The 22,733-nt window shown below is 24.9% G+C and overlaps 2 protein-coding genes across 4 annotated transcripts in view; one reads left to right on the top strand and one right to left on the bottom strand.

Moving 5' to 3' along the window:
- The window catches only part of LOC126893899 (DEAD-box ATP-dependent RNA helicase CshA-like), a 29,051-nt gene extending 6,360 nt beyond the window's left edge, over positions 1-22,691 (bottom strand). Inside the window, exons 1-2 of one of the 3 annotated variants that reach the window (XM_050664445.1) lie at positions 22,445-22,691; positions 22,266-22,361 (exon numbers count right to left, since the gene is read on the bottom strand). In XM_050664445.1, the coding sequence (XP_050520402.1) occupies positions 22,266-22,361; positions 22,445-22,535 (187 nt within the window). In that variant the 5' untranslated portion in view covers positions 22,536-22,691. Of the gene's footprint in view, positions 1-225; positions 247-531; positions 705-783; positions 921-22,265; positions 22,362-22,444 lie in introns of those variants that run through there. The other 2 variants (XM_050664447.1, XM_050664449.1) reach the window with 2 other exon arrangements.
- On the top strand, positions 17,533-19,116 carry LOC126893914 (keratin, type I cytoskeletal 10-like). The gene is made up of 2 exons (XM_050664466.1): positions 17,533-17,687; positions 18,289-19,116. The coding sequence occupies exons 1-2, from the start codon at positions 17,670-17,672 to the stop codon at positions 18,937-18,939; spliced, it is 669 nt and encodes a 222-aa protein (XP_050520423.1). The 5' UTR covers positions 17,533-17,669; the 3' UTR covers positions 18,940-19,116.
- Positions 22,692-22,733: the final 42 nt, after the last annotated feature.

Below are 22,733 nucleotides of genomic sequence, written 5' to 3'. Positions count from 1 at the left end.
GGGAGGCTAAATTATAAACGGGGGTCTTAGTCCCCCAACTGACACCTATTTTATAAGTACAATCAAGGATATTTTTTCAAAATTATAAACTATTATATATTTAATAGTTGGTAATCCTTCATTGAATGTATAATAGTAGTAATATACTTTTTCCTATTAATATTGAGAAAAGGGTATATTTCTCAGATTTAACGTTCCAATGTAAATATTATTAATTATAAGTACTTGCTAGTAGTTAATCCAAAAATTACACTTCATTTGCATCTTTCATTGCAACATAATTTTTTATATTCAATTAACTTTTTAACATTGAATAACAATAATGTGTAGCAATCATTATTTATAATAAATAGATTTAAATATTATGATGTAACTAAAATATGTGTAACGCTACATCATATATTTTTACAACGGGTATTAATATTAAGTAGTATTTTAATTTGATTTTCACACGAAATTGATAAAAAATACTTTTGATATAATAATGATTTTATTATGAAATGTATGATGTGATAGTAATATAAATATTACCGATAATAACGATACCGCGTGTATCAGAATTAGAGGTTCCTATTATTTCGATGAACATCAGTTTGACTGACTATTGGTAGAGTTATCTCGTAAGGTCTTATGTACCACAACGTTTCATGATGTCTCCGGTCACGATGCATGAATCGTGATTAGACCGTGCAAAACTCTCTTCTCTTAAATTGTATGTATACATATTAAAAATTATACTTTGAAAACATCACACTCACAAATAAATACTTAAAAAAATCTTACGGAAACATATTGGCTGTGTTATATACAAATACTTATCTCACTAATGGTGAAATCACAATATTTGCTTTTTACTTATATGAATAATTTATTTAGCGTCCAGCTGTAGTAATCTATGTATTAATATTTGATGCCAAACTCTTGATAATTAAAGTGAAATAGAACTGAGGGAGACTTTTTTGAGTAAGGACAGTTTTATTTTTATTATACTCTAAAATTAGTATGGATAACAGAATAATTGACTAAATTATTCCGTCGTTAATAGTTATAAATGCTATTGGATAAATAAATATATAAAATCTATTAAATTAATTAAATTTAGCATTAATAATTGCACTATCTAAGTATAAATTAATAAAAATTATATTTACAGTTTTAAGAAACTGCGCGTTTAAAACAAAAAAATTCAAAATTAAAATTTTTGTTTAAAATAATGTTATAAAAATGTTTTTATAACCATATTTTTTAAAATTGCTTTTTGGGTTGGTTTTATGATATTTTTTAAATGTTTTAAACTGTTTACTTATGTTTTAAACTGGGATTTTTTTAATATATTAAATTTACATGTGTAGTTTATTATAGATGTTAAAAATATATAATTCGCTTGCCATAACAATTTTTGTATATTTTCTAATGTTCAAATGTTATTTCTTTTCAGTATAAAATAACTTTCCGTTTACTTAAATATATATAACTTCACATATTTTAATTTTTATTACTGTTGTAGTCAAATTGTAACATCAACAAATTGGCATACATGAAACTATAAACGATGTTAAATTATTTATTGCACAATTGCTAAATAAATTGAACTCTTATGAAACTTCACATTTACAAGTTTTCAATGATATCTTCTACCATGTAATCTTTAATACTATTATTATTATAGGCATAGTAATTTTTTAGGAGCATATTAACTATAACATTAAAAATAATCTAATTGAGGTAAGTTTATAGAGAAACTTGTAACATTTACAGTAAAGAAGTGTAATTATAAACCTACGCCCTTTCTTCCTTTAGTCTCGTCTTATAATATCACCATATTACAAAACAAAAAAGTTATTTAGCGAAATAAAAATACACAAGGTTAATCACAAATATAAAAAATACTCTGCCGACTGAAGTGTTATAACATTTTTTTAAAGTTTTTAGACGTACAGACCTCTAACTTAATTAGTTTATTACATAAATGACAGTGGTATACCCAGGATTTTTGTTGGAGGCTAAAGTTTTTTTCTTAACTTATCACAATTACTAGCGCTAAAAATCATATACTATTAATTGTAATAATTGACCAATGATGAAGGGCTACAGTCCCTTTATCTCTTCTTGTTAAGCCGCCATTATAAGGTAATATTATTGTATAATAGTCTGATTATAAAAACATTTAATAACTCGGCAAATACAGCAAAAAAGTATTTAATTTGTCGATGGAATTCTAATTTTATTTTACATTTTTTAATTTCTGGCAAATTAATTTAAAGATATTTACACGCAGGGCTGCTTTGTGAGTGACATGTATTACTAATTATCTCGATGAGAAATTGTTATGTAGTTTAATTATTATAATAGCAAAATTTCCAAAAGCAGCTCTATTTACATAGAACTCCATTAAATTTTTTTTCCAAACTCCTGTTTATATTGCCAAAAAACATTTGCCAGAGAATATTTTAGAAACAATAATAATAAAGCCAATTATTATTGAATCATTTTTTAATATAACACTATTTACCCATCGGACGTTTGTAATTAAATAAACTAAAAGTCAAGAGCTAACTCGATAATTTTTTGTTTATGTTTAACGACTGGTTAACCATTTGGAAACCTTAGTTATTATGTCATCATACGTGTTTTTTTATAAATTTAGATTTTATAAAATATTATGTATTGTTAACCTACTACGATAAGATCACGTATAAAATAACCCATTAACTATTTAATTATGAATTATAATTATAGTAAGACAAGACGTTACTAGCCTGTAATATCATACAGGCGTCTAAAGCGAACTAACAACTCGTACACAATTAAATAACCAAAACTTGACTTTTAATCTATTTTTAATAAAATTAAAAAAAAAATTCGACTATTTTTCCCTCTAAAATTAAATATTTTGTTACAGATAGTTTTAATAAAATCAGTTACTTAAAAATTTTGTTAATTAAAAATAAATTGAGATTAATAATTTTAAATTAAAAATTAATCATAATTATCAATATTGTAAGTTTAATTTGTTTGAATTTTTTTATAGAGTTAAATTTATAATTTTACATGAAGAATTGTGAAAAGCTGAAAGGTTTTACTCGGTTATCATGATTATATTGAACTGGAATTTTTGAATAATTTAAAAAAGTTTTGTTTTTGCTCATTATTTTTTCATATTATAAAATGACGAATAATAAAACAGTTATTGTTTAATTTAATTTGCTGTCTTAGTACTTGAGGCCCAAAAGTACCTGTCTTCTACCGTCCTTTAATTCTGGCCTACATGTACAATTTGTTTTTTTATCGACGTTTTATTAATGCCCTTAGCAATTATCTAACATAATTTCCTTAAGCGTCGGCCAGGTATGAGATTATAAATTTAATTATTAAGCTTAAAATGTACAAGGTTTAAGACAAATCTATAACTCTTGTGTTATTCGGGGAAAAGTTAAATCAGTTATTTAATGTGAAGCAATTACTTCATATACCTACCTCTCTTAGATCGACGTTTAATATTTCTTTTTTTTTAAATGAAAAATATAATCAACTTTTTTTTATAAAATATAATAATGGAATAATAATTATTATTTAATTTTATACGATAAAAATAAATAAAAAATCTTGTTTACTCGATCAGCTATTGAATTTATGGAGAAAAAATGCGAATGAAATTTTGTAACAATCACAATTATGAAATATCATAGATTCGAATAATATTTTCGACGTCTGCATCTAAGATAAATAGTTACTGATGGTCAACTACCAATTTAAATAACAGTCAGCATAATAAAGTATCCGCCCCCATTACTCTTCCCCGTGGCTATCTTCATCTAATGCAAGACGAATAACTCCATCGACTATGACTTTCTCTCCCACACACGTTTACACGTGGTATTTTTATACGTAATAGTGACGACCAAGACTGACCGATATGGTATTCGGGATGACCGAGGGCCAAACGAGCGGTTGCTGTTCGTAACAGGCATCTGAGAAGAACTTAACTGATGACCTATGAACTTTAGCAGCTGCTGATAGCCTCAGGATAGTATCATTATTACGTGTCCGACACATCCCCACGTTTAATCGTAAGAAACTATTGAGCATTTAATTAATTTTTCTATTCCAAAGAAATCCTATTTTTTCAATCTTAAGATATACTATTAATGACGGTGGTAGCTCGTTAAGATAATTTGCGAGTGATTTATACAATTTTACAAAGTGGTAAATGGATGTATAATTTTTTTAATTGTGATATTTTTAAAAAATGTTTATTTTAGTAGACTAATTATTATGGTAATTAATAGTAATAGTTGATATATAACGACTTTGCATAAATAAATTTTATTATTTTAAATGGGTACTATTTATAATAACCTCAAAATATGATCTTCGTAAAAAAATTAATAATAAGTTGGCATTAAACCTTAACCTATCTGATTACTGGCATATTTATTATCTGATACTGAGTAACGAAGTGAGAGTATTTTTTAATAACTTAAGCTGGAGTCGTTTTTAACTAATTAATTCTAATATAAATAATATAGGCCCTTGGGATTAGACTATCTAAATATGACAAGTTTACAAAGTTCTTACAGAAAAATTAAGCATGTTTAACTTTAAATTGTTTAATATTAAGTAAACACTATATAAATTTACAAAGTTATACAGGGTAGTCAATTTAAAATTTTTATCTAGAACCATCTATGAATATAATTTTTCAAATTCTTGATTATTTTTACTAAATATAACTGAAAACCGCGTGCTATCTACCTATGCCATTAGTGATTTTATCAATAACATGTAAGCAAGGCTTGGAACTTTAAGCGTTAAAAATACAAGATATGCACATACAAATGCACTAAAATTGATATAATTAGCAAAAAAATAATGTTAAATATAATAATATGTTTAATATTTTTTATATATGACGTAAATATTTTTTATTTAATATATACTTATTGATCATTGTACTGAACTACTTTTAATTGTGCTAGAACTTCTTCCAAAATGCCTAGAATTTCAATTAACGTCATATTGTGATGTTGAAGTTAAAAAATTGAATTGTGAAGAATTTAAAATTTGATTTAATATAGATTTAATTGCTTTAGACACATTTTTTCGCTACATTTTTTTGAGCAATTGTAATACTTAGTGCCTCTTCTGAATCTAACATATTTATAATTTTCAATTTTTTTTGTAATTTTCTCAGTAGTAAATAATAGAAATTATTCAACAAGTGATAATAGGCTCTGGTAGTGTTAAAATTTTTGAAGCATAGTCTTAATTAGCAAAAGACGCATTAGTGCATTTTTTAAAAAAATTTTAGATTCTATATAATTTGATCGACAATAGGTACCAAATTGACTAAGTATTTCTTCTTTAATGTCATTAGAAATGATATAAAAAATATTGCTCATGTGTGATTTCATTAAACCTATTAATATAATCTATTTCATATATAATAGAATATAAAAAAAATATGATATATAAAATGTATTTTTACAATTATTATAAAAACATGATTATTTCAATTATTAAATAAATTCCCCATACCAAATAGTTTAGAAAAGTGCGGTCCCCTACCTTGAATTTAATAATATGACAACTTAATTTTAAGTGAAAATTGAACTTAAAAAGAAGAATCATGGGCAAGAAAAAAAGGTCATAAAAAAATATATGTATTATACATTTTTATTTTAATTAAAAAAAAATTGCCCAGTCTTATTCATATAAAACATTTTTATATACGCGCCTACTACACCACTATTATGGATCAATAAACATATTAAATAACACATCCTTTACTAGAACACTTATAATCTACAAAATCTTTTTTACATCGATAAAAACTGAAATTAAAATTATAAGATTTGGTAGCTAGGATTGTATGCGTGTTAATTTTTTAATTAATGACACGAAAAATCTGATTGGATAATTGTATCATTGATCAAACGGTAGTATGAAGTACGAACATTTATTAGAATAGTTTTGATGAAAAATTAAGATAGGGATAACATTTTTGAAGATCTATTTTTGTCATCAATTAAAAGATTTTGAAAAAAATCAGTGGCGCCTAAATTTATGTAGCCACCTTGTACTAAATTAATATTGCCCTGGTAAGGTTTACTCTGTCCTCTCTCAGGGTAATATTATCATTTAGATTGATAAGCTACTGGCTAGATCTTAAGAAGAAATAATATAAAGTAAATGCTAGGGGCTAACTGTGTAACTGGGGATGTTTTGTATGTTTTGAGTAGTTCTAAATATATTTCGTGTTTACATTATCACAAGTTAAAGAATATGCAAATTTCTCATGACAAATTTAATTGATATCTGGATGTTGTTTCTTAAAAATATGAAATTTCAAGTTAGGTAAATTTTAGTAAATCCAATTAGTTGAGGTCATATTATCGGATCGAAGTGAATTATAGAATAAGATAATTTGCGATTAAAATAAAAATGTAAATTGTATTCTAAGAATACTTCTTGTAATCAATAAACTATAACTAATAACTGCTATCCAAGAAAATATTGCATTTTTGATATATGCCGTTGTATGTTAACCAAAGTTCCTTTTTGTTGTAGACATTGCACACATGGTAGAAACTTTTGGTTTTCATGACATAATATGCTAAAGGATTGACGTGTTACTGATAATCATATTTAGGTATGTTATATCAGTTGTTTTTTATTTAAGTGATTTTTGAAAAGGCCACTGAGTGTATTAACAACACATTAATGATCACATGTTTCAAATATTATGAAATAGCTATTAATAATCATTTATTGAAAATAAGCAAGGTATAGCTAATACTATTCATAACATAATATTTTATCAATATTAATTAATACAAGTAGTTGTAGGAATCACACGCAGATGATCGTCGTATGACTATTAAAAGAGCAGTATTGAGGAGACGGTTAATTATCTTTAGTAGCTTTTACTTAAAACCTGTCAAATAGCGTGTGATAGGAAATGTTGCTAAACGACTATTTTTATTAGTTTGCTTTACGTGTGATGGATAAAACAAATTACATAGTGATCATGACATGTACGCAATGAAAATTCAAACGAACTGCTGTGTGTATTGCATAACGACAGCCACTGCAGTCAGTGGGTCAGTATGCCTGTTTTTTTTTTTTAATAAAAATGATAAAATAAATAGGTAAAAGTGTAGTTAGCGTATTTAAGTACCCGTTGGACGCAATAAGATGGGTTATACGACACATTAAAAATAAAAGATTTGTGTGCTTACCTGAAAATTCTAGTGATCATATTGACCAATAATTGTAGCTATAAGTAATATTTTCTGTAATTATGCAATTACTTTTAACATAAACTAATATTTTATTTGAAATTTATACATTGAAAATAAAATGATCGTTTTATTCAAATGAATGATAAATAAATAAAAGTAGTTTTATACACTTTAAAAACAAAAAATATTATTTTGTTATTTTTTAATTCTACTCATTTGAACGTAAAATTTAAAAGTACAATATTTTATTTACTTTCATGTACTTATTAATTATTATTTAAATCTTAAATTTTGATTGTTGAATAAAAAGTAAGAAGTTTAATTAATATATAAAAATGATGATTAAAAAAGGTTTTTCCATTAAACAAATTAATTTCTCCTCGTATTGTGGTAACGGTTTTAAAACAAGAAATGAATAATGGCGTAACGCAAAACAATAATCGGTGGGAAATAAAGAAATAACAAAAATAAATAAAATATAACAGCAAGTAAACAAACTGTTTTCTCTATTAAAAAAACAATGAAAACACATTTAGCTTCAATTTTCTTCACTAAAATAAATTTAATTAACCAACATTGGATGTGATATTGTGTTATATATTTTAGTTTAATGTAATTAAGTAAAACTAAATAATCCTTTTTGGATATTTGATAACATTTTTAAAGTGCCGATAGACATTTTTGTATTAATAAAATTCAATAAAATGCTTTAAAAATAAACTAATCAATAGAGTTACTAAATCTATGTTAACCGATGAACATGTAAATTTGTAAAATTTAATAGATTTAATTGTTGATAGATGATTTTCATAGTTTTGATCGAAAAACAATAGCAAAATCTAAAATGGGGATGACAAGAATAATTAAATTACATTTCTACAATTATAACGGATATGCTTTAAAAAAAATTATAACCACATAAATGTGATAATTCAATGCATTTTGTTTTCTGATTATTCATTTATTATTATACTGATACGAACATTTATTTGTATCGGCAATTCTGATCTATTAACCATTATTAAAATAACATTATGTAATATAATATTAAATAGAATAGGCTTCTTTATATGGATACACATGTGTATAAGTTCTGTAAAAATGGGTTTAAAACATAAGAACACATTAAATTTTATTAAGTTTAAATTATATATTGATAATAATTATTATAAAGAATTTGAATTAATTAAAAATGTTAATATTTAAACTTATGTTTAAATTTAGACAAATACTAACACAAAATAAATTTTTCCAACAAAACAATATCAAGATTAATATTAGATTAAGTTTATTACTTTTCATATTAAAACTTAATTTTAAAAATGTTATAATTAATATTAAAAAATAATGATTGTATTTTTAATAGATTATTTTGTTAAATTTTGCCGATGTAAATGAGATATTCAGTATTCAATACTATTTTTTTTTATTCTAATATTTATTTTTTCATTAAATAATGATTGAAAAAATTACACAACAATGGTGATTTATCTATCTGAAACATAGAATGAGGAAGTTATTTAAAAAAAAAAAATTTAAAAGTTCATAATTATTACTTTCTCAGTCGACGATTGTTGGAGGGTATTAGAATTACATTATGTCGTGGCTTAACATTGAATGTCTAATTGGTCTGTATGTTTTACTCATGACTTAACTCATACTAAAGTGTATGCAACATAAATTTTTTTTTATAATATCTATTGTAGGTATAATTTATAAAAGATGATTATTAGTTAAAACGAAATGAATAATTCTAGTCAATGATGTACCATATTATTGCCGATCTATATAGCCTTTATAGTTGTTTTTATTTTTAATGTAGTACACTAAATAAGATTTAGACCCTTTACATAATTTAAATTTTGTTATTTTTAAATATTATTACATAATGTAGTACTGGGAACAAAGCGATTGAGTTATTCTAAATCTAGTCACGTGCTTTTTTTTGTTAACTCGATATTTCAATATAAGTTTTGACCGCGGCTTATACCGAACAATTTTTGTGTTTAGAATCACTAAGCAATATTATAGTTGGTATGGCTCCATAAACTGTCACATTGTCAAATTTGACCGAATTACCTGTTAGTAGTGCCAGTAGGTCTAGGTTTATTTATACATGTGGTTAATGAACAGTAACATGTACTATTTACAAGTAATTTTATTCCTAATGTTTAGAAAGTCGAAATGGCTGCATCACTAATTATTTATACAACTTAACGTTCAACGTCAGAAAATTTATTATTGGGAAGAATAAACTTATACTACCACCATAATCAAACCTTTATTGAATGATTTTCCTCTTAGACACAAAAGACCATATAAAATTCAGGATCAATTACTGTTTGTACAAAATTATATTATTCAGAATGTTTGTAAATTTATATTGTCGAATTACATCTTTCATATTTTTTATGTTAGTAATACCAATCATACTATAATAACGTAAGATCAAATGTTACATCAAATAATAGTTTAAAATATACGATAATTTATAAACTTGATTTAGTACCATTATGGTATTATATTAGATATTATGTATGCATACGGTATAAAATAAATTAGAAATACACTTAAGTGAAAAGTAATACCTTCTAAACTATTTTTAGGATAATTAAAACGTGCTTTGATATAGTATTATATAAACATAAGTACCGATACACATTTAGCAGTGACCTTCTAAGTTTTATTTAACTCTTTGTGTCGTATTTGTTTGATATATGATGGATTCACAAGATTTATGTAATTTTCTGGATTCACAGTTTAGTAAACAGTGCATACAGTAAAACTAACTGTAACATAAATTATTATTTTCGGTATCTAAAAAATTGTTTATGTCTACTTATTTTTTTATGCAGAACGTGATGTGTAAAATTATAATATGTCAGGGTTGACTATTCTATAGTAAATTGGGTAATAAAAAATACAAAAATCGCTTAGGATTAAATACTTGCATAGACTTGCAATTTTTATTAATTTTCCTATTGTAGAGATTTATTTTAAGTAAAGAACAACGAATTTTTTATCGCTTTAATTACTTTATTTATAAAAGTTGAAGATGTTTTAATTGAATGAAATTACTATATTTATGATATAACCTTTTTAAGCTGGATCTGCTTGACCTAATATTTTAGACTCTTGCTAAAGAATGAACGCATAGCTTGACGACAGGGTCCCACAGTCATAATAACACAAACACATTATTTTAATAACAATAATGTAAGAATTTTATCTAGTTAAAATAATAATAAATATATATATTAGGAAATAATTTTTTACAAAAAAAATTAAGGGTAGGGGCTAACTAAATTTCCCCTCTATGATACTCTTACTCTGTTGGTGAACTAAGTTCTAGTTTCATTAGATCATCAATTAAAGAAAAAAATACATTGAAAAATCTAAAAGTGCATCGAAATACCAATATAATGTAAACGTCTAGTACGCCAATGCTTATGAATGTTAAATTAAAATAAACCTATAAGTAATGTTTTTAGATAATGACATTATGTATTATACAATATTAAATCCAATGTTTATTTTTAAAAATTATAAAAACCATTCTGTTTTTATTTGATTAAAAATAAGAAAGTCTTAACAGTTTTACGTCTATTTTTAAATTTAATAAGAATGTTGTAAACAAATACAAATACGAAAATTCAAATAAAATTAAGTATCGCGTGGTACGCCAATGGAATTGAATCATACACACGCTTTCATTTTCATTTCAAAGTTACATTTTTTACAGTTTGGACAGTGTCGCAATGACCCAAGGCAATATGCACGACTTTTTTGTGAATACTATAAGAAACAAAGTAACTTACACATTATAATGGTTCGTCTAGTTCACATTAACAGCAGCATTGCGTTTTCAGGCCACAGTCATAATAATCTTCCGGTGTTATATCAACTTCAGCACTCGCGTAGTATGCCGGCGGTGTTCGTGAGAGATTTGTTTAGATCGGAAAAACAATATGTAGGTAATTACGTTGATAATATAAGAAGAGCGTAATGATACTACGTTAAGCAACGAGAACCAGTTTAAATTTGATTACTGGATCAATACAATTACTTATCATATTATAAAATTGAGAGTTGAGATTGTGGTTGTGATCAGTAAGAAAATTAATTAACACCAATATTGATCTGGCAGTCTTAATTATTTTAGTTTTGATATGAAGCTGAAGTTTTTATAACAATATTTTTTTATACTCTTTTTATTAATTTTTGAGCTTTTTAATCTGAGCTTACAAACAATTTATTTAATGATTTAAATTAAAAAAAAATTAAATTGAGCATTTCGATAGTAGACTGAACAACTTTAATAGATTTAAAGAGTTTCTGAACTGAGCTTTAAACAAAATATCAATCTATTCTAATAACTCACAAAATGCTACAAATCTTAATTCATTACATATTTTCTTCTTCGTTGGTCTACTTTCACCGACTGCTTGACCAAGATTATTGCCCAGTGGAACGCATTTCTTACATCATTATTTTTCACACATTACCCATCCGTATTGTTAAAATTGCATCATGGTTATCTTAAAACCGATTACTACAGCAAAATCTCCATGAGTTTTTTATGGCTATTTTCCAAACAAAACTTAAGTTTTTTAAGTATCAAGAAATAGGAAATTTTATCTAAACTTATTTTAACTTTCGCAGGTAGCTAAAAATGAACTAAAATAAAAAAAATCTTTCGACATGATTTTATATTCTTGGGAACCATACAATGAAAATACTTTTTTTAATCATATATTATAAGTAATGTGTTATTTTTCTCACTATTGTTTTATAATTTTGACATCTAGAAATTTATTCAGACAAATTGTTAAAATATGGTTGTATAATTTGAAGACTTAAATAATCGAACGCTATTGTAGAAGGTGTGTATTGTATAGGTACGATGTATAAGCTTCCCATGGGATAACTATTATTAAACTCTTTGATTTTATATAATAAAAAATATTTGATAAAAACAAAATTTGCGGGATTAGTATAGTTAGAACTTATCATGACATTTTGTTATTCTCTGTTAGCAATGTATAAGCACACTTTAACTATTTAAAAAAATTAAGAATACTTTAGGAGAATAATTTAATTAATATTGGTTTTAAAATATATAATGTTTATACTTTTGTTAAATTTTTATTTTCCTACTTATTAATAATTAGTTTTAATGAGAATTATCAACATTTTAGTAATTATAACATTTTAAGTTCGTGATGTAACTATCGAATTTGGGTACTTTCTACTTGATTGGATAAACATCATTGAAGGATGATACTCACAATTAAAAAGGCGTCTTTAATCTCCATGGTTAATAATCACATTAATATATCGTGTCAGAATAATTGGGTGTTGTTGTTTTAGTAGGTACCAACTACTTGCACTTATATATCTTTATATAACCATCTATAAGTTGTAAGGCTTAAAATTACCAAACAAGTATTCAAGATCCGTCGTTTGGACAACTTTATTTGATGCATGGAATTAATATTTTTTTAGCCATGAAAACATATATAAAACGAAAATATATATATTTTTTGACGTTCACCAAATGACTTCAAGAATATTTCAACAGTAAAATTATCAAAACATACATAGCGACTCATTAAAATAAAAAAGATATACTCTGAGAAATACCAACAGCCTATGTATATTTTTACTCTAAGACTTATTTATTAAAATACTTCAAAACAAGATCATTTACAGTCATTTTAATAAATAGTACTAAAAAAAATATTGAAAAAATAGATTGTAATCATTATCAGAACCTGGATTTTAAAGCATTTTTATCTTTTTGTTGAACTTAGACTAACTATCAAGAACTAACTTCTTAATTACATTATATCAAAGCTGGACAAAAATGAGTTGATAAGTTTTAGTTGAGTTATATTAAATTCTTTAGCTTAGAGGAAATATTTTGATTTTGACGTCAACTTGAATGATATTGTTCATTTAACTATAAATCAATGTACGTTTTTAGTATTTTTCGTTAAATAGTATTTTATTAAATTTGAACAATTAATAATCTATTATTTTTTGCTACATTTTTTTTTTTTTGAGAAACTAAAAAAAGACATCAAACTTTTTTGTACGGCACTAAATAACAAATTAACATGAAAAAATTACTTAACAAATTTAAAAAAATCGATTTTTTTTCTAAGCAATCTCCAACAAAATTTGGGGTGTAACTGCGAATAACTGGAAATGAAAAAGCGGGTAAACTGTGGCCAACTCTGACAACAATCCAAACATGTCTTTCAACAATTTTTCACAACAAAAAGATAAAATTAATCCTATAGTTAAAGTATGCAATTCGAGGTGGCCAAAAAATGTGAACTATGAAGTGACAAATAATAATACAATAAAAATAACTAAAAAAAGACACTTAAAAATCAATATACTACCTATTAGAAAAATTAGAAACAAGGACTCAATAGCTATAAGGTTAACCATTAATCTTAAACACAGACATTTACTCAATAAAGAAGAACCTGGCATGTGAAACCATTGTTTAAAAATTATCACCATATCTCACATAATTAAAAAATGTCATAATTGAAAATTGTTTATAGCTACCTTATACTACAATTTATAAGTGATAGAAAAAAAAAATACACTTTTACCTAAGGTTACTCTATTTATTTATCAACAAATAAATATCAAATTGTTAAGATGGTCAGTTTTTCCAAGGGAACAGAAATCATGGAATTTAATTTCCAATAACTTAAGTGAAAGAATATAATTTTTGGAAGATAAAATTATTTAAAAAAACAATGGATTAACTTTAATTATTAAATCGATAACTTTTTTCGAAGCTCCTGTTAACATTGTTTCCTTCAATAGTATTTTAATTTTTATATAACAAAAATCTAGACAATATTATAAGTCAAAATAAAGTATAATATTAGTCTCAATTTTTTTATTAATGATTTAAATAATAGAGTTTAAACAGTTTAAAATTTATTTTACTAAGCAATAATTTAAATAGTTTAATCTAAAAATAAAATTAAAATAGTTTAATTTTTTGATAAAATCTGAAATATATAAAATAAAATAAGAGATTTATATCCTTAGATGTGGTTCATTTTTTATGGCCGATCTTGAATTTATTGTTAATTCAGATGTATATTATATAATTTTATATTTTGAGTAAAAATAAAAAATGTTCACTATACTTATACAAGAGAATAAATCTTTCGAGTTATCCTCTTTAAAATGTATCTTTTACTTCCTTCAAAACACGGAAATATTATGTTAATTATGTAAAATATTAATTTTAGGTTTGAATAAAATAAATAAGCTATCAATTTTACGTAATTACATAAAAAATTCGCAATTAAACCAATTAAATTTAAGAATTTGTACACCGATAACAAGTAACATATTCATTTATATATAAACTTTAATCATTTTAATGTTTAAAATTCAAGTATATTTCAGCTTCGATGCGAAGTTGAGAAGGTATTAATTTTACTATATGTTTTTTTTTTTTTTTTGTTTGTCTGTTACCACTTTTTCTCAGCTCTCACCGAACCGATTTCTTTTAACAATACGTCATAAGATCAAAAATCATATCTAGCCGAAGATATTACCTCAAAAATTGAAAATATTTCCCTCGTTCTCCGTAAATGGGGGAATTCTCCAAAAAAGTTACAAAATTTAAAAATTGCTAATTATCAAAATTTAAAAAATTTTTTTACTTAAACTGTCATAACTTTTTCAAAAATTACCAAATCAATATAATAATAAGATGCATAATGTCTTTACAAAATGACAACTTTTTCAACTTGAAAAATGTATGAATCATAATTTTTTTAAGATAAGTACTATTTATATTCTTCTTTTATGCTACATACTTTTTTTTTAAATCGGACCATTACCCTTTATATAGAGGGAAAGGGATTCAAAACTTAAAATTGCATATAGTAAAATTAACTTTTGAAAGTGTTCCGGAAATACTGACACTTTTATATATATCTTAAATTAAAGCTTATGTAATATAATTTATTATGGAAAAAAAAATGTCGGACTTTAATTTGTTTTCTTGGTGCAAATGAACATCAAAATTAATAAAAAAATACGATTTTTGTAAAAAAAAATTCTTTTTTATATTATTAACTTTATAACTTTTTGAAAAATGGATCATTATAATTTTTTTTTGATAAGTACTATTTATTATCTCCTTTTATGCAACATACTTTTTTTTTTAAAACGGACCATTTCCATTTATATATTATAAATATACAGGGTGGCCCACCACTCACTGACAACTTAAATAACTTTTGATCCAGTTAATATTTTTAGTTGATTTTTTTTTTAAATATTAGTTAGACGTTAGGTCTATAGCTATATCTCAATAATTAATTTTTTTACATTTTATTAAAAATATTAATTATTTTTAAATTTTAAATAAAATGTAAAAAAAAAATCTAAGATAGCTATTTTGTAGAGTAGAATTTAAGAAAAATTTTAGTAAAAAAATATCTTATTAATATTCAGTAGTAAATATTCTGTAGCGTTTTGAAGTTTGTGAAATTTTGAATTTTCATGTACTATTTTACGGTATTAAACATTGAAATACGTATTGAGAAAAGGACAGAAGAAAACGCTATCTTTTCAATATACTTTTGAATGAGAGTGATAAGTAATAATTGCCTTATCTAATTTCTTATCATGGTATTTATGCCAAGTTTGTAATGTATACACACTATCATCATATGTATACACAGTAATCATGAAAAGATAGCGTTTTCTTCTGTCCTTTTCTCAATACGTATTTCAATGTTTATAACCGTAAAATAGTACATGAAAATTCAAAATTTCACAAACTTCAAAACGCTACAGAATATTTACTACTGAATATTAATAAGATATTTTTTTACTAAAATTTTTCTTAAATTCTACTCTAAAAAATAGTTATCTTAGATTTTTTTTTTACTTTTTATTTAAAATTTTAAAATAATTAATATTTTTAATAAAATGTAAAAAAATTAATTATTGAGATATAGCTATAGACCTAACGTCTAACTAATATTTAAAAAAAAAATCAACTAAAAATATTAACTGGATCAAAAGTTATTTAAGTTGTCAGTGAGTGGTGGGCCACCCTGTATATATATATTCATATATTACACTTATAAATCATAAACTTGTTATCAGAATATAAATGAGGAACTAGGAGCTATTAGAATAGTCCATCAATTTTTTAAATTAAAAACTATTTACAGATTTACATCGAAGCGTTTTTTATGATAGTGATTTTAATCACTGTTAGATATCATTTATACTTTACCCAACTATGCCACGTTTCCACTGTGCTGCGAGCCCTCTGTGCTGGGTTGTTTTTCATTCTTTGTAAACAAATAATTTTTTAATTCATTATTAAATAATGACCAGGACAAGATTCTAGTTACCCCGATATGTCACTATTGAAATATTATATAAAGAAAGTAAAATTTTACTTTCGCATCAATAATTAACTATTTATTCTATAATCATTATCAAAAATCAAAAGCATTTAATTCAACTCTATATTAAGATAGGAGGTAATACTAAAGTTTTATTTCACGTACAGGACTGTATTTAAGAATAATAAGAAGCTTAGTATTTTTGAGCGTCCTTTAATTTTTTTAAAGACTCTTGCCTGTTATTTTCCAAAATTCTTGAAGTCGTTGGAAAAAAAAAGTGTTTACTAATATTGATGACCTTATTTACAAAGAAAAAATGTTGAGTATAAAATCATTTATTACGTCGAAAAGAATTACAAATTAACAAACTAACTTTGACCAGCTATATTTTGACAACATTTGTAGATTTTAATTATTTATACAAAAGATTACTCTTAAGAAACTTATTCGATTAATTCGATGCTCTTGTTTAAAAGTAAATTGGCCGCCTCCATAACTTTTCAATAGAAAAATTTTAGTCTATTAAAGACTTTATTTTATTTTTTGCTCGTCATTTCATTATTTGAGAAACATGTGTAAAGGGTTCTTATTGTAAATTCCATCTACGTGACTTAATCAGACTCTAATAAATAAGTATTTATGGATACCTAGTTAAAATAAAGATACTATAGTATATTTATTTTATGTTATTTAAACTAGTAACGAATTGTATCATTTGAATAAAAGGTAATAAAACTTAATGTCACTTTAATTTTAGGTACTAAATTACTAATGTAGTTACTAGTAAGAGAATCTGTAAAAAGAGATTTATAGTATTCTTTCCTTTCATTTTCTTTCCCTACCATACGGCACACGATATCTTAAAGGTGGGTGGTGGTTGTATAAAACAGCACAGTGATTACACCAAGTTACTCATTAGCCAGTTTAAGTTCAGTGACAATAGTGAATTTAAAACACGTGTGTTTTTTAAAGTTCTTTATATTATATAAGTTATATAAATATACTCGGCGATATGAACGGATTCGTCTTGGTAAGTACGAGTATTAGTTTTTTTTTAAACAAATTTATTAAAATAAATAAAGATAACTAAAAATAAAATTATTTAAATCTTAATAAAATATTTTTAATTTTACCTTTTATATCGGTGAAATATATTTTAAAACGCCAAAGAAAGTTACTAAGTTATAAATAAACGTTCACTTAACTTTCAAAAATGGAACTAGTAAATAATTTTTTGACAACTCATTGAAATTTTATCTAATTTAATTTATAAAATAATAACTTCATAAAAAAAGTTTTAGTATTATTTAGGAACATAATTTATATCATGGTATGTAGATTATAATTGACATAATTTAAATTAATTAATAAATTTAAAGTTGTATAGTTTAATTTAAAATCATAATATCTTAATATATAAGAATTTGCACTTACAAGTGTAAACTTCAAATAATAATAAAAAGTATTTTTTATGGATTTATTTAATGAATTTTGTACTTATTTCAACGAAAGTTCTTATTTGAGCCTTAAAAAATATTTTTTACTATTTGGTATTTAAATCATCATAAATATTCATACTTAGTTGTTAAAAGAGACAAATTAGTATTTTTATAGAATTTGTAATATTTCAGTGTTTTGTTGTTGCCGCTATTACTATGATTTCTGCTGAACCACCAAGTGGTTACAGTTATAGCCGCCCATCATCATCTTTCGGTGGCGGCTATTCAAGTGGAGGAAGTGGTCACTCCAGTGGAGGAAGTGGTTATTCTAGTGGAGGACTTTCCAGTGGTGGATACTCAAGTGGTGGATACTCAAGTGGTGGATACTCCAGTGGTGGATATTCCAGCGGTGGATACCCAAGCAGCGGTAGCGGTTACTCTAGCGGAGGTAGCTATATCCCAGTGGCTCCAGGACACTCTACTTACGAAGGTCAATATGTTGACCCACAACTTCTTGAACAAATCAAGCAAATTGTACTTAAAGATGAATCCTCGTCTTCAAGTGGATACCCATCCTCCTCATATGGTGCTCCTTCTTCCTCCTACGGTGCTCCATCTTCCTCCTACGGTGCCCCATCTTCCTCCTATGGTGTCCCATCTTCTTCATATTCTAGCCACGTTGTCGGTCTTGAATTTGAAGGAGTGAAACCCGCCATCCAAGTTGCTCAATTCAAACAAGCCGGTGGATACTCTTCCGGTCCATCATCTAGCTATGGAGCTCCATCTTTTGGCTACAGCTCCAGGCCATCTTCGTCATACGGAGCTCCTTCATCATCATACTAATAACATTTAGTAATACGCATTGATGTCATACTCACCAACAACGCTTTTTTACGCGTCCCTAATTCTCTTTTGTTTAATATTAAACAATAAGTACTTAGACGCCACCCTCATATGATTGGTAAAAAAGCTTAAATTTTTTTATTTTATTGTAATATATATTTCTTAAATGTTTTGTTATATGTGTAGTTTAAATATATTTAGCCATTTATCTTCATCAAAAAATATTTTATAGGCTACAAGTATAACTGTCTGTTTAAATAGAAAAAAATGTAAAATGTAAAAAACATTTAACATTATGTTTTAAGAGGAACTAAAATCATTGTTATAATTCGATTTCGCGTATTTATAGAACAAAATTATTTGTTAAGACCATCAGTCATGAGTACTAGCATTACACAGGAATACAATATGTTACACTATTATCAAAGTGAAATTAGGGAACAATAATATTCTTGTGAAAAATTTAATAGATTTTTACTGAATTAATAAAATTAAAAGTGTACAATAATAAAAAATGCATTGATCATGCTACAGATAATTAATTTGAGAGTCTAGGTCAATATCTGAAACACTGTTTAATAATATAGTCATCAATATATAATATCAAGATAGAACAGCGAAATTAACATTGTTGTGAAATTTTTTTGGTTCAATAATTGAGTTCCGATGCAATGCAAAATTTGTACGCAATAATCGCATTGTACTCACAGCCCGATTGTAAATACTAAATTAAATTAGTTACCCATACATTATCATAAAAATGATTACACACGCCGAATACATGTTGTTTACTGCCGTTACCAATTGATAATAATTATCTTTCAATACTTGGCACACTTCGTAATTATTATCATTTCATTATAATTCAGATTTCGTAAACTAAATATTAAAATAAAGAAATATTTTATTCTAATAAAAAAAGTTAATTATTATGAAAGATTAATTATTTGCGAGTTAATAAATAAACGAAGAAAAGAGAAATACGTACAAATAAAATTTAATATATTAAATAATTCAACTTAAAAATTATTAAATAATTTACATATTATATTATACAAGTATAAAAAGAAAAACAATAAATGTATTTTTATCCAGTAATAGCTTTAATGAGAATGATGAACAGATTGCAAATAATTAGTGGGTCTGAAAAATAATATAAATAATTAATATAAAAACATTCTTCACTGTCTTAAAAAAATAAGAAGCGAAAGGGAATAATTTTCTTAAATTATGACTTATGAACTGTGTAAAGAACGGAAACGTTAAGGGCTATGATATAACAACACTTAAAAAGCATTACGTTTGCAACACATTCAGATTGCCTAGGGAACACAATACATTCACAAATTTAAACACTAACAATAAAGTTAAATATATATACGCGTGTATTATTCATTTTACATCTCAATTTAGAGTCAACCTAATTTTATAAAATAAGTTTAAGGAAGTAATTTCAGAATATTTAAATAACCATCATTATAGTATATGGTCTTAACATTTTTCACAGAAAAAAAAACTTTTAAATAATATATGTTCCAAGTGAACTTATTAATTCAAATAATTCTTCGAAAAACAGATAGTTTTGTATATTTCTTTAAATCAAATAAAATTCGTAAAAAAAAAATTACAAAACAAAGTTTCTTTAAATTCGTCTTGGTAGTTTTAATTGAAAGAAAATTGTTGAATTTTTTTATACTGTACAATGCGATTTATTATTAAAAAACTACACCCAACTAATCATTGCATGATTTTTTCTAAAAACGGAACTAAATAAATCTTTATTTATTTTTATGAACCTTAATAAATATTGAATTTATCATAAAGAAATTACTAATTTTTAGGGTTAATTTTCAAAAGTTAAATGGGTACTTAAAATTAATTTTATACTGATAATTGAAGAATAAACTAAATAAAACTTTGTCTGATTGATAATCAATTTAAAATAAAATAAATGTCAGAGCACTATTTAGCTACACATTATTTTTNATAAATAAAATGAAGGTCAGAGCACTATTTAGCTACACATTATTTTTACAGTTAAATACAGGTATATTCATATTTGTGTGTAATAATACTACATTATATATCTCTTTCACAGCCTACTATGGATTATATCAACTTAAAAAGTTAAATTTCAAAACTAGTTATCAATCAGTCAATATTTTATTTAGTTCATTTTTTATCCGGTTGCATCTAATAATTATAAGTTCCTACTTAATTTTTGAAAGTATTACCATAAAATAGATAAGATTAATTCTAGGCCTGGCCTAGCCCTTGTTTTAATTTTGAAGATATCCAGGTTATGCCTAATTTAACATTTAGTTTTTATAAGTCCAATTAATTTTTTTTTTGGTTCAAACCTTACTCGAACTCTAAATCAGGACTCTAATAGATACAACTTGATTTATATTCTAGTGTATGGCTTATTTAAAAATTCACATAATTCTTTGAGACTACCAACTCAACTGTATTCAATGTTTCTTAATTTATGAATTAATTAAGTTTTCACATTGTGATATTACTTAATAAAAATTATATAGAAGCATAAAGATTTTTTTTTTTTTTGAAGACATTGTCATTTCTAATTTACATGATATATAATTCTTTAATTAGTTCTATTAATTATTTTTATTTTGAATATCAATATGTAATATCAAAATACTTATATTAGTTGAGAGTACTGATTTATAGTTTAAATGTTGTTAACATCTACCTAAGTTTACTAACAATATATTAGGCCAGATCTTTACTACATTTAATTTTGAGGTCCAGTCCATGATTACTTAGGCATCTTACCTAGGTCAGTTAATAATGTGTCATGCTTTGGTTTGTACAGGTACCTGAACCAGGGTTCAATACCATAGGACTAGGCTATATTAGTTTTCTCATTTCTTCTTGTATAATCAATACATTTTGAAATAGTATGTTAAACAACATAAATTCAATTAATTGATAAATTTTGGCTCTTTCAAGCTCAGTCTATCCATTTAACGTATTTAAAGCTCTTTGTGTGAATCATTAAAATTTTCTTACTCTACCTAGACTTCCATTTTCATAATAAAAAAAGCACTTTTAAAACTTAAATCCATGCACATTTGCATTTCAGGAAAAATTCTTAACACTGTTATCATTAGTCTATTTTGCATATTAATATTTCTTTAGTGATAATAAAATGGTTATCTTAATATATAAAATTAATTATTAATGATACAATCACATATTGGTAATGCCCTAAATAGCAACACAACATTAGTATACAATAAATTTAATAATACTTGATCAAGAAACTACACTAAATAATGATTGATAGATTAATTATTACATACATTTTACCACTGTACGGATTGATTTCATAAGTGAAAGTATTTGCATTTTAGTAGATGAAGTGTCATGATAATTTTGATCTACTGTCGACCATCCATCTAAAAAAAAGTGAAATAAATCCATTTTTAATCAAACTAATTGTTAAAAAAAATTTTAAATAAAATTTCACTTATTAGTTTACATTTTGCTAATACTCGTTCTTCACTGAGTACGCAGATTGCATTTAAGAAAAGCAATGAAGCTTCCAATAACGTCCATAAGGAAAATCCCATTATACTAATTTATTATCACTTAAAGGAAATTTAAGTTAAGCAGAAAAAAAATTAATTTTATGAAGTAAATAAGATTACAGAAGTTAAAATAGTTGATAATTCCGAAATTTTTTTAATTAATGTATACTGAATTATCATCTCTTATCATAGTACGTGTCGGTTATTACAGTTAAGTGTTAAGAGTAATGTTTTGAAAAG

This window comes from Daktulosphaira vitifoliae, unplaced genomic scaffold (genome assembly GCF_025091365.1).
Source record: "Daktulosphaira vitifoliae isolate Bord-2020 unplaced genomic scaffold, ASM2509136v1 Scaffold_1, whole genome shotgun sequence".
NCBI lineage: Eukaryota > Metazoa > Arthropoda > Insecta > Hemiptera > Phylloxeridae > Daktulosphaira > Daktulosphaira vitifoliae.
This window is presented reverse-complemented; position numbering and strand designations above follow the sequence as displayed.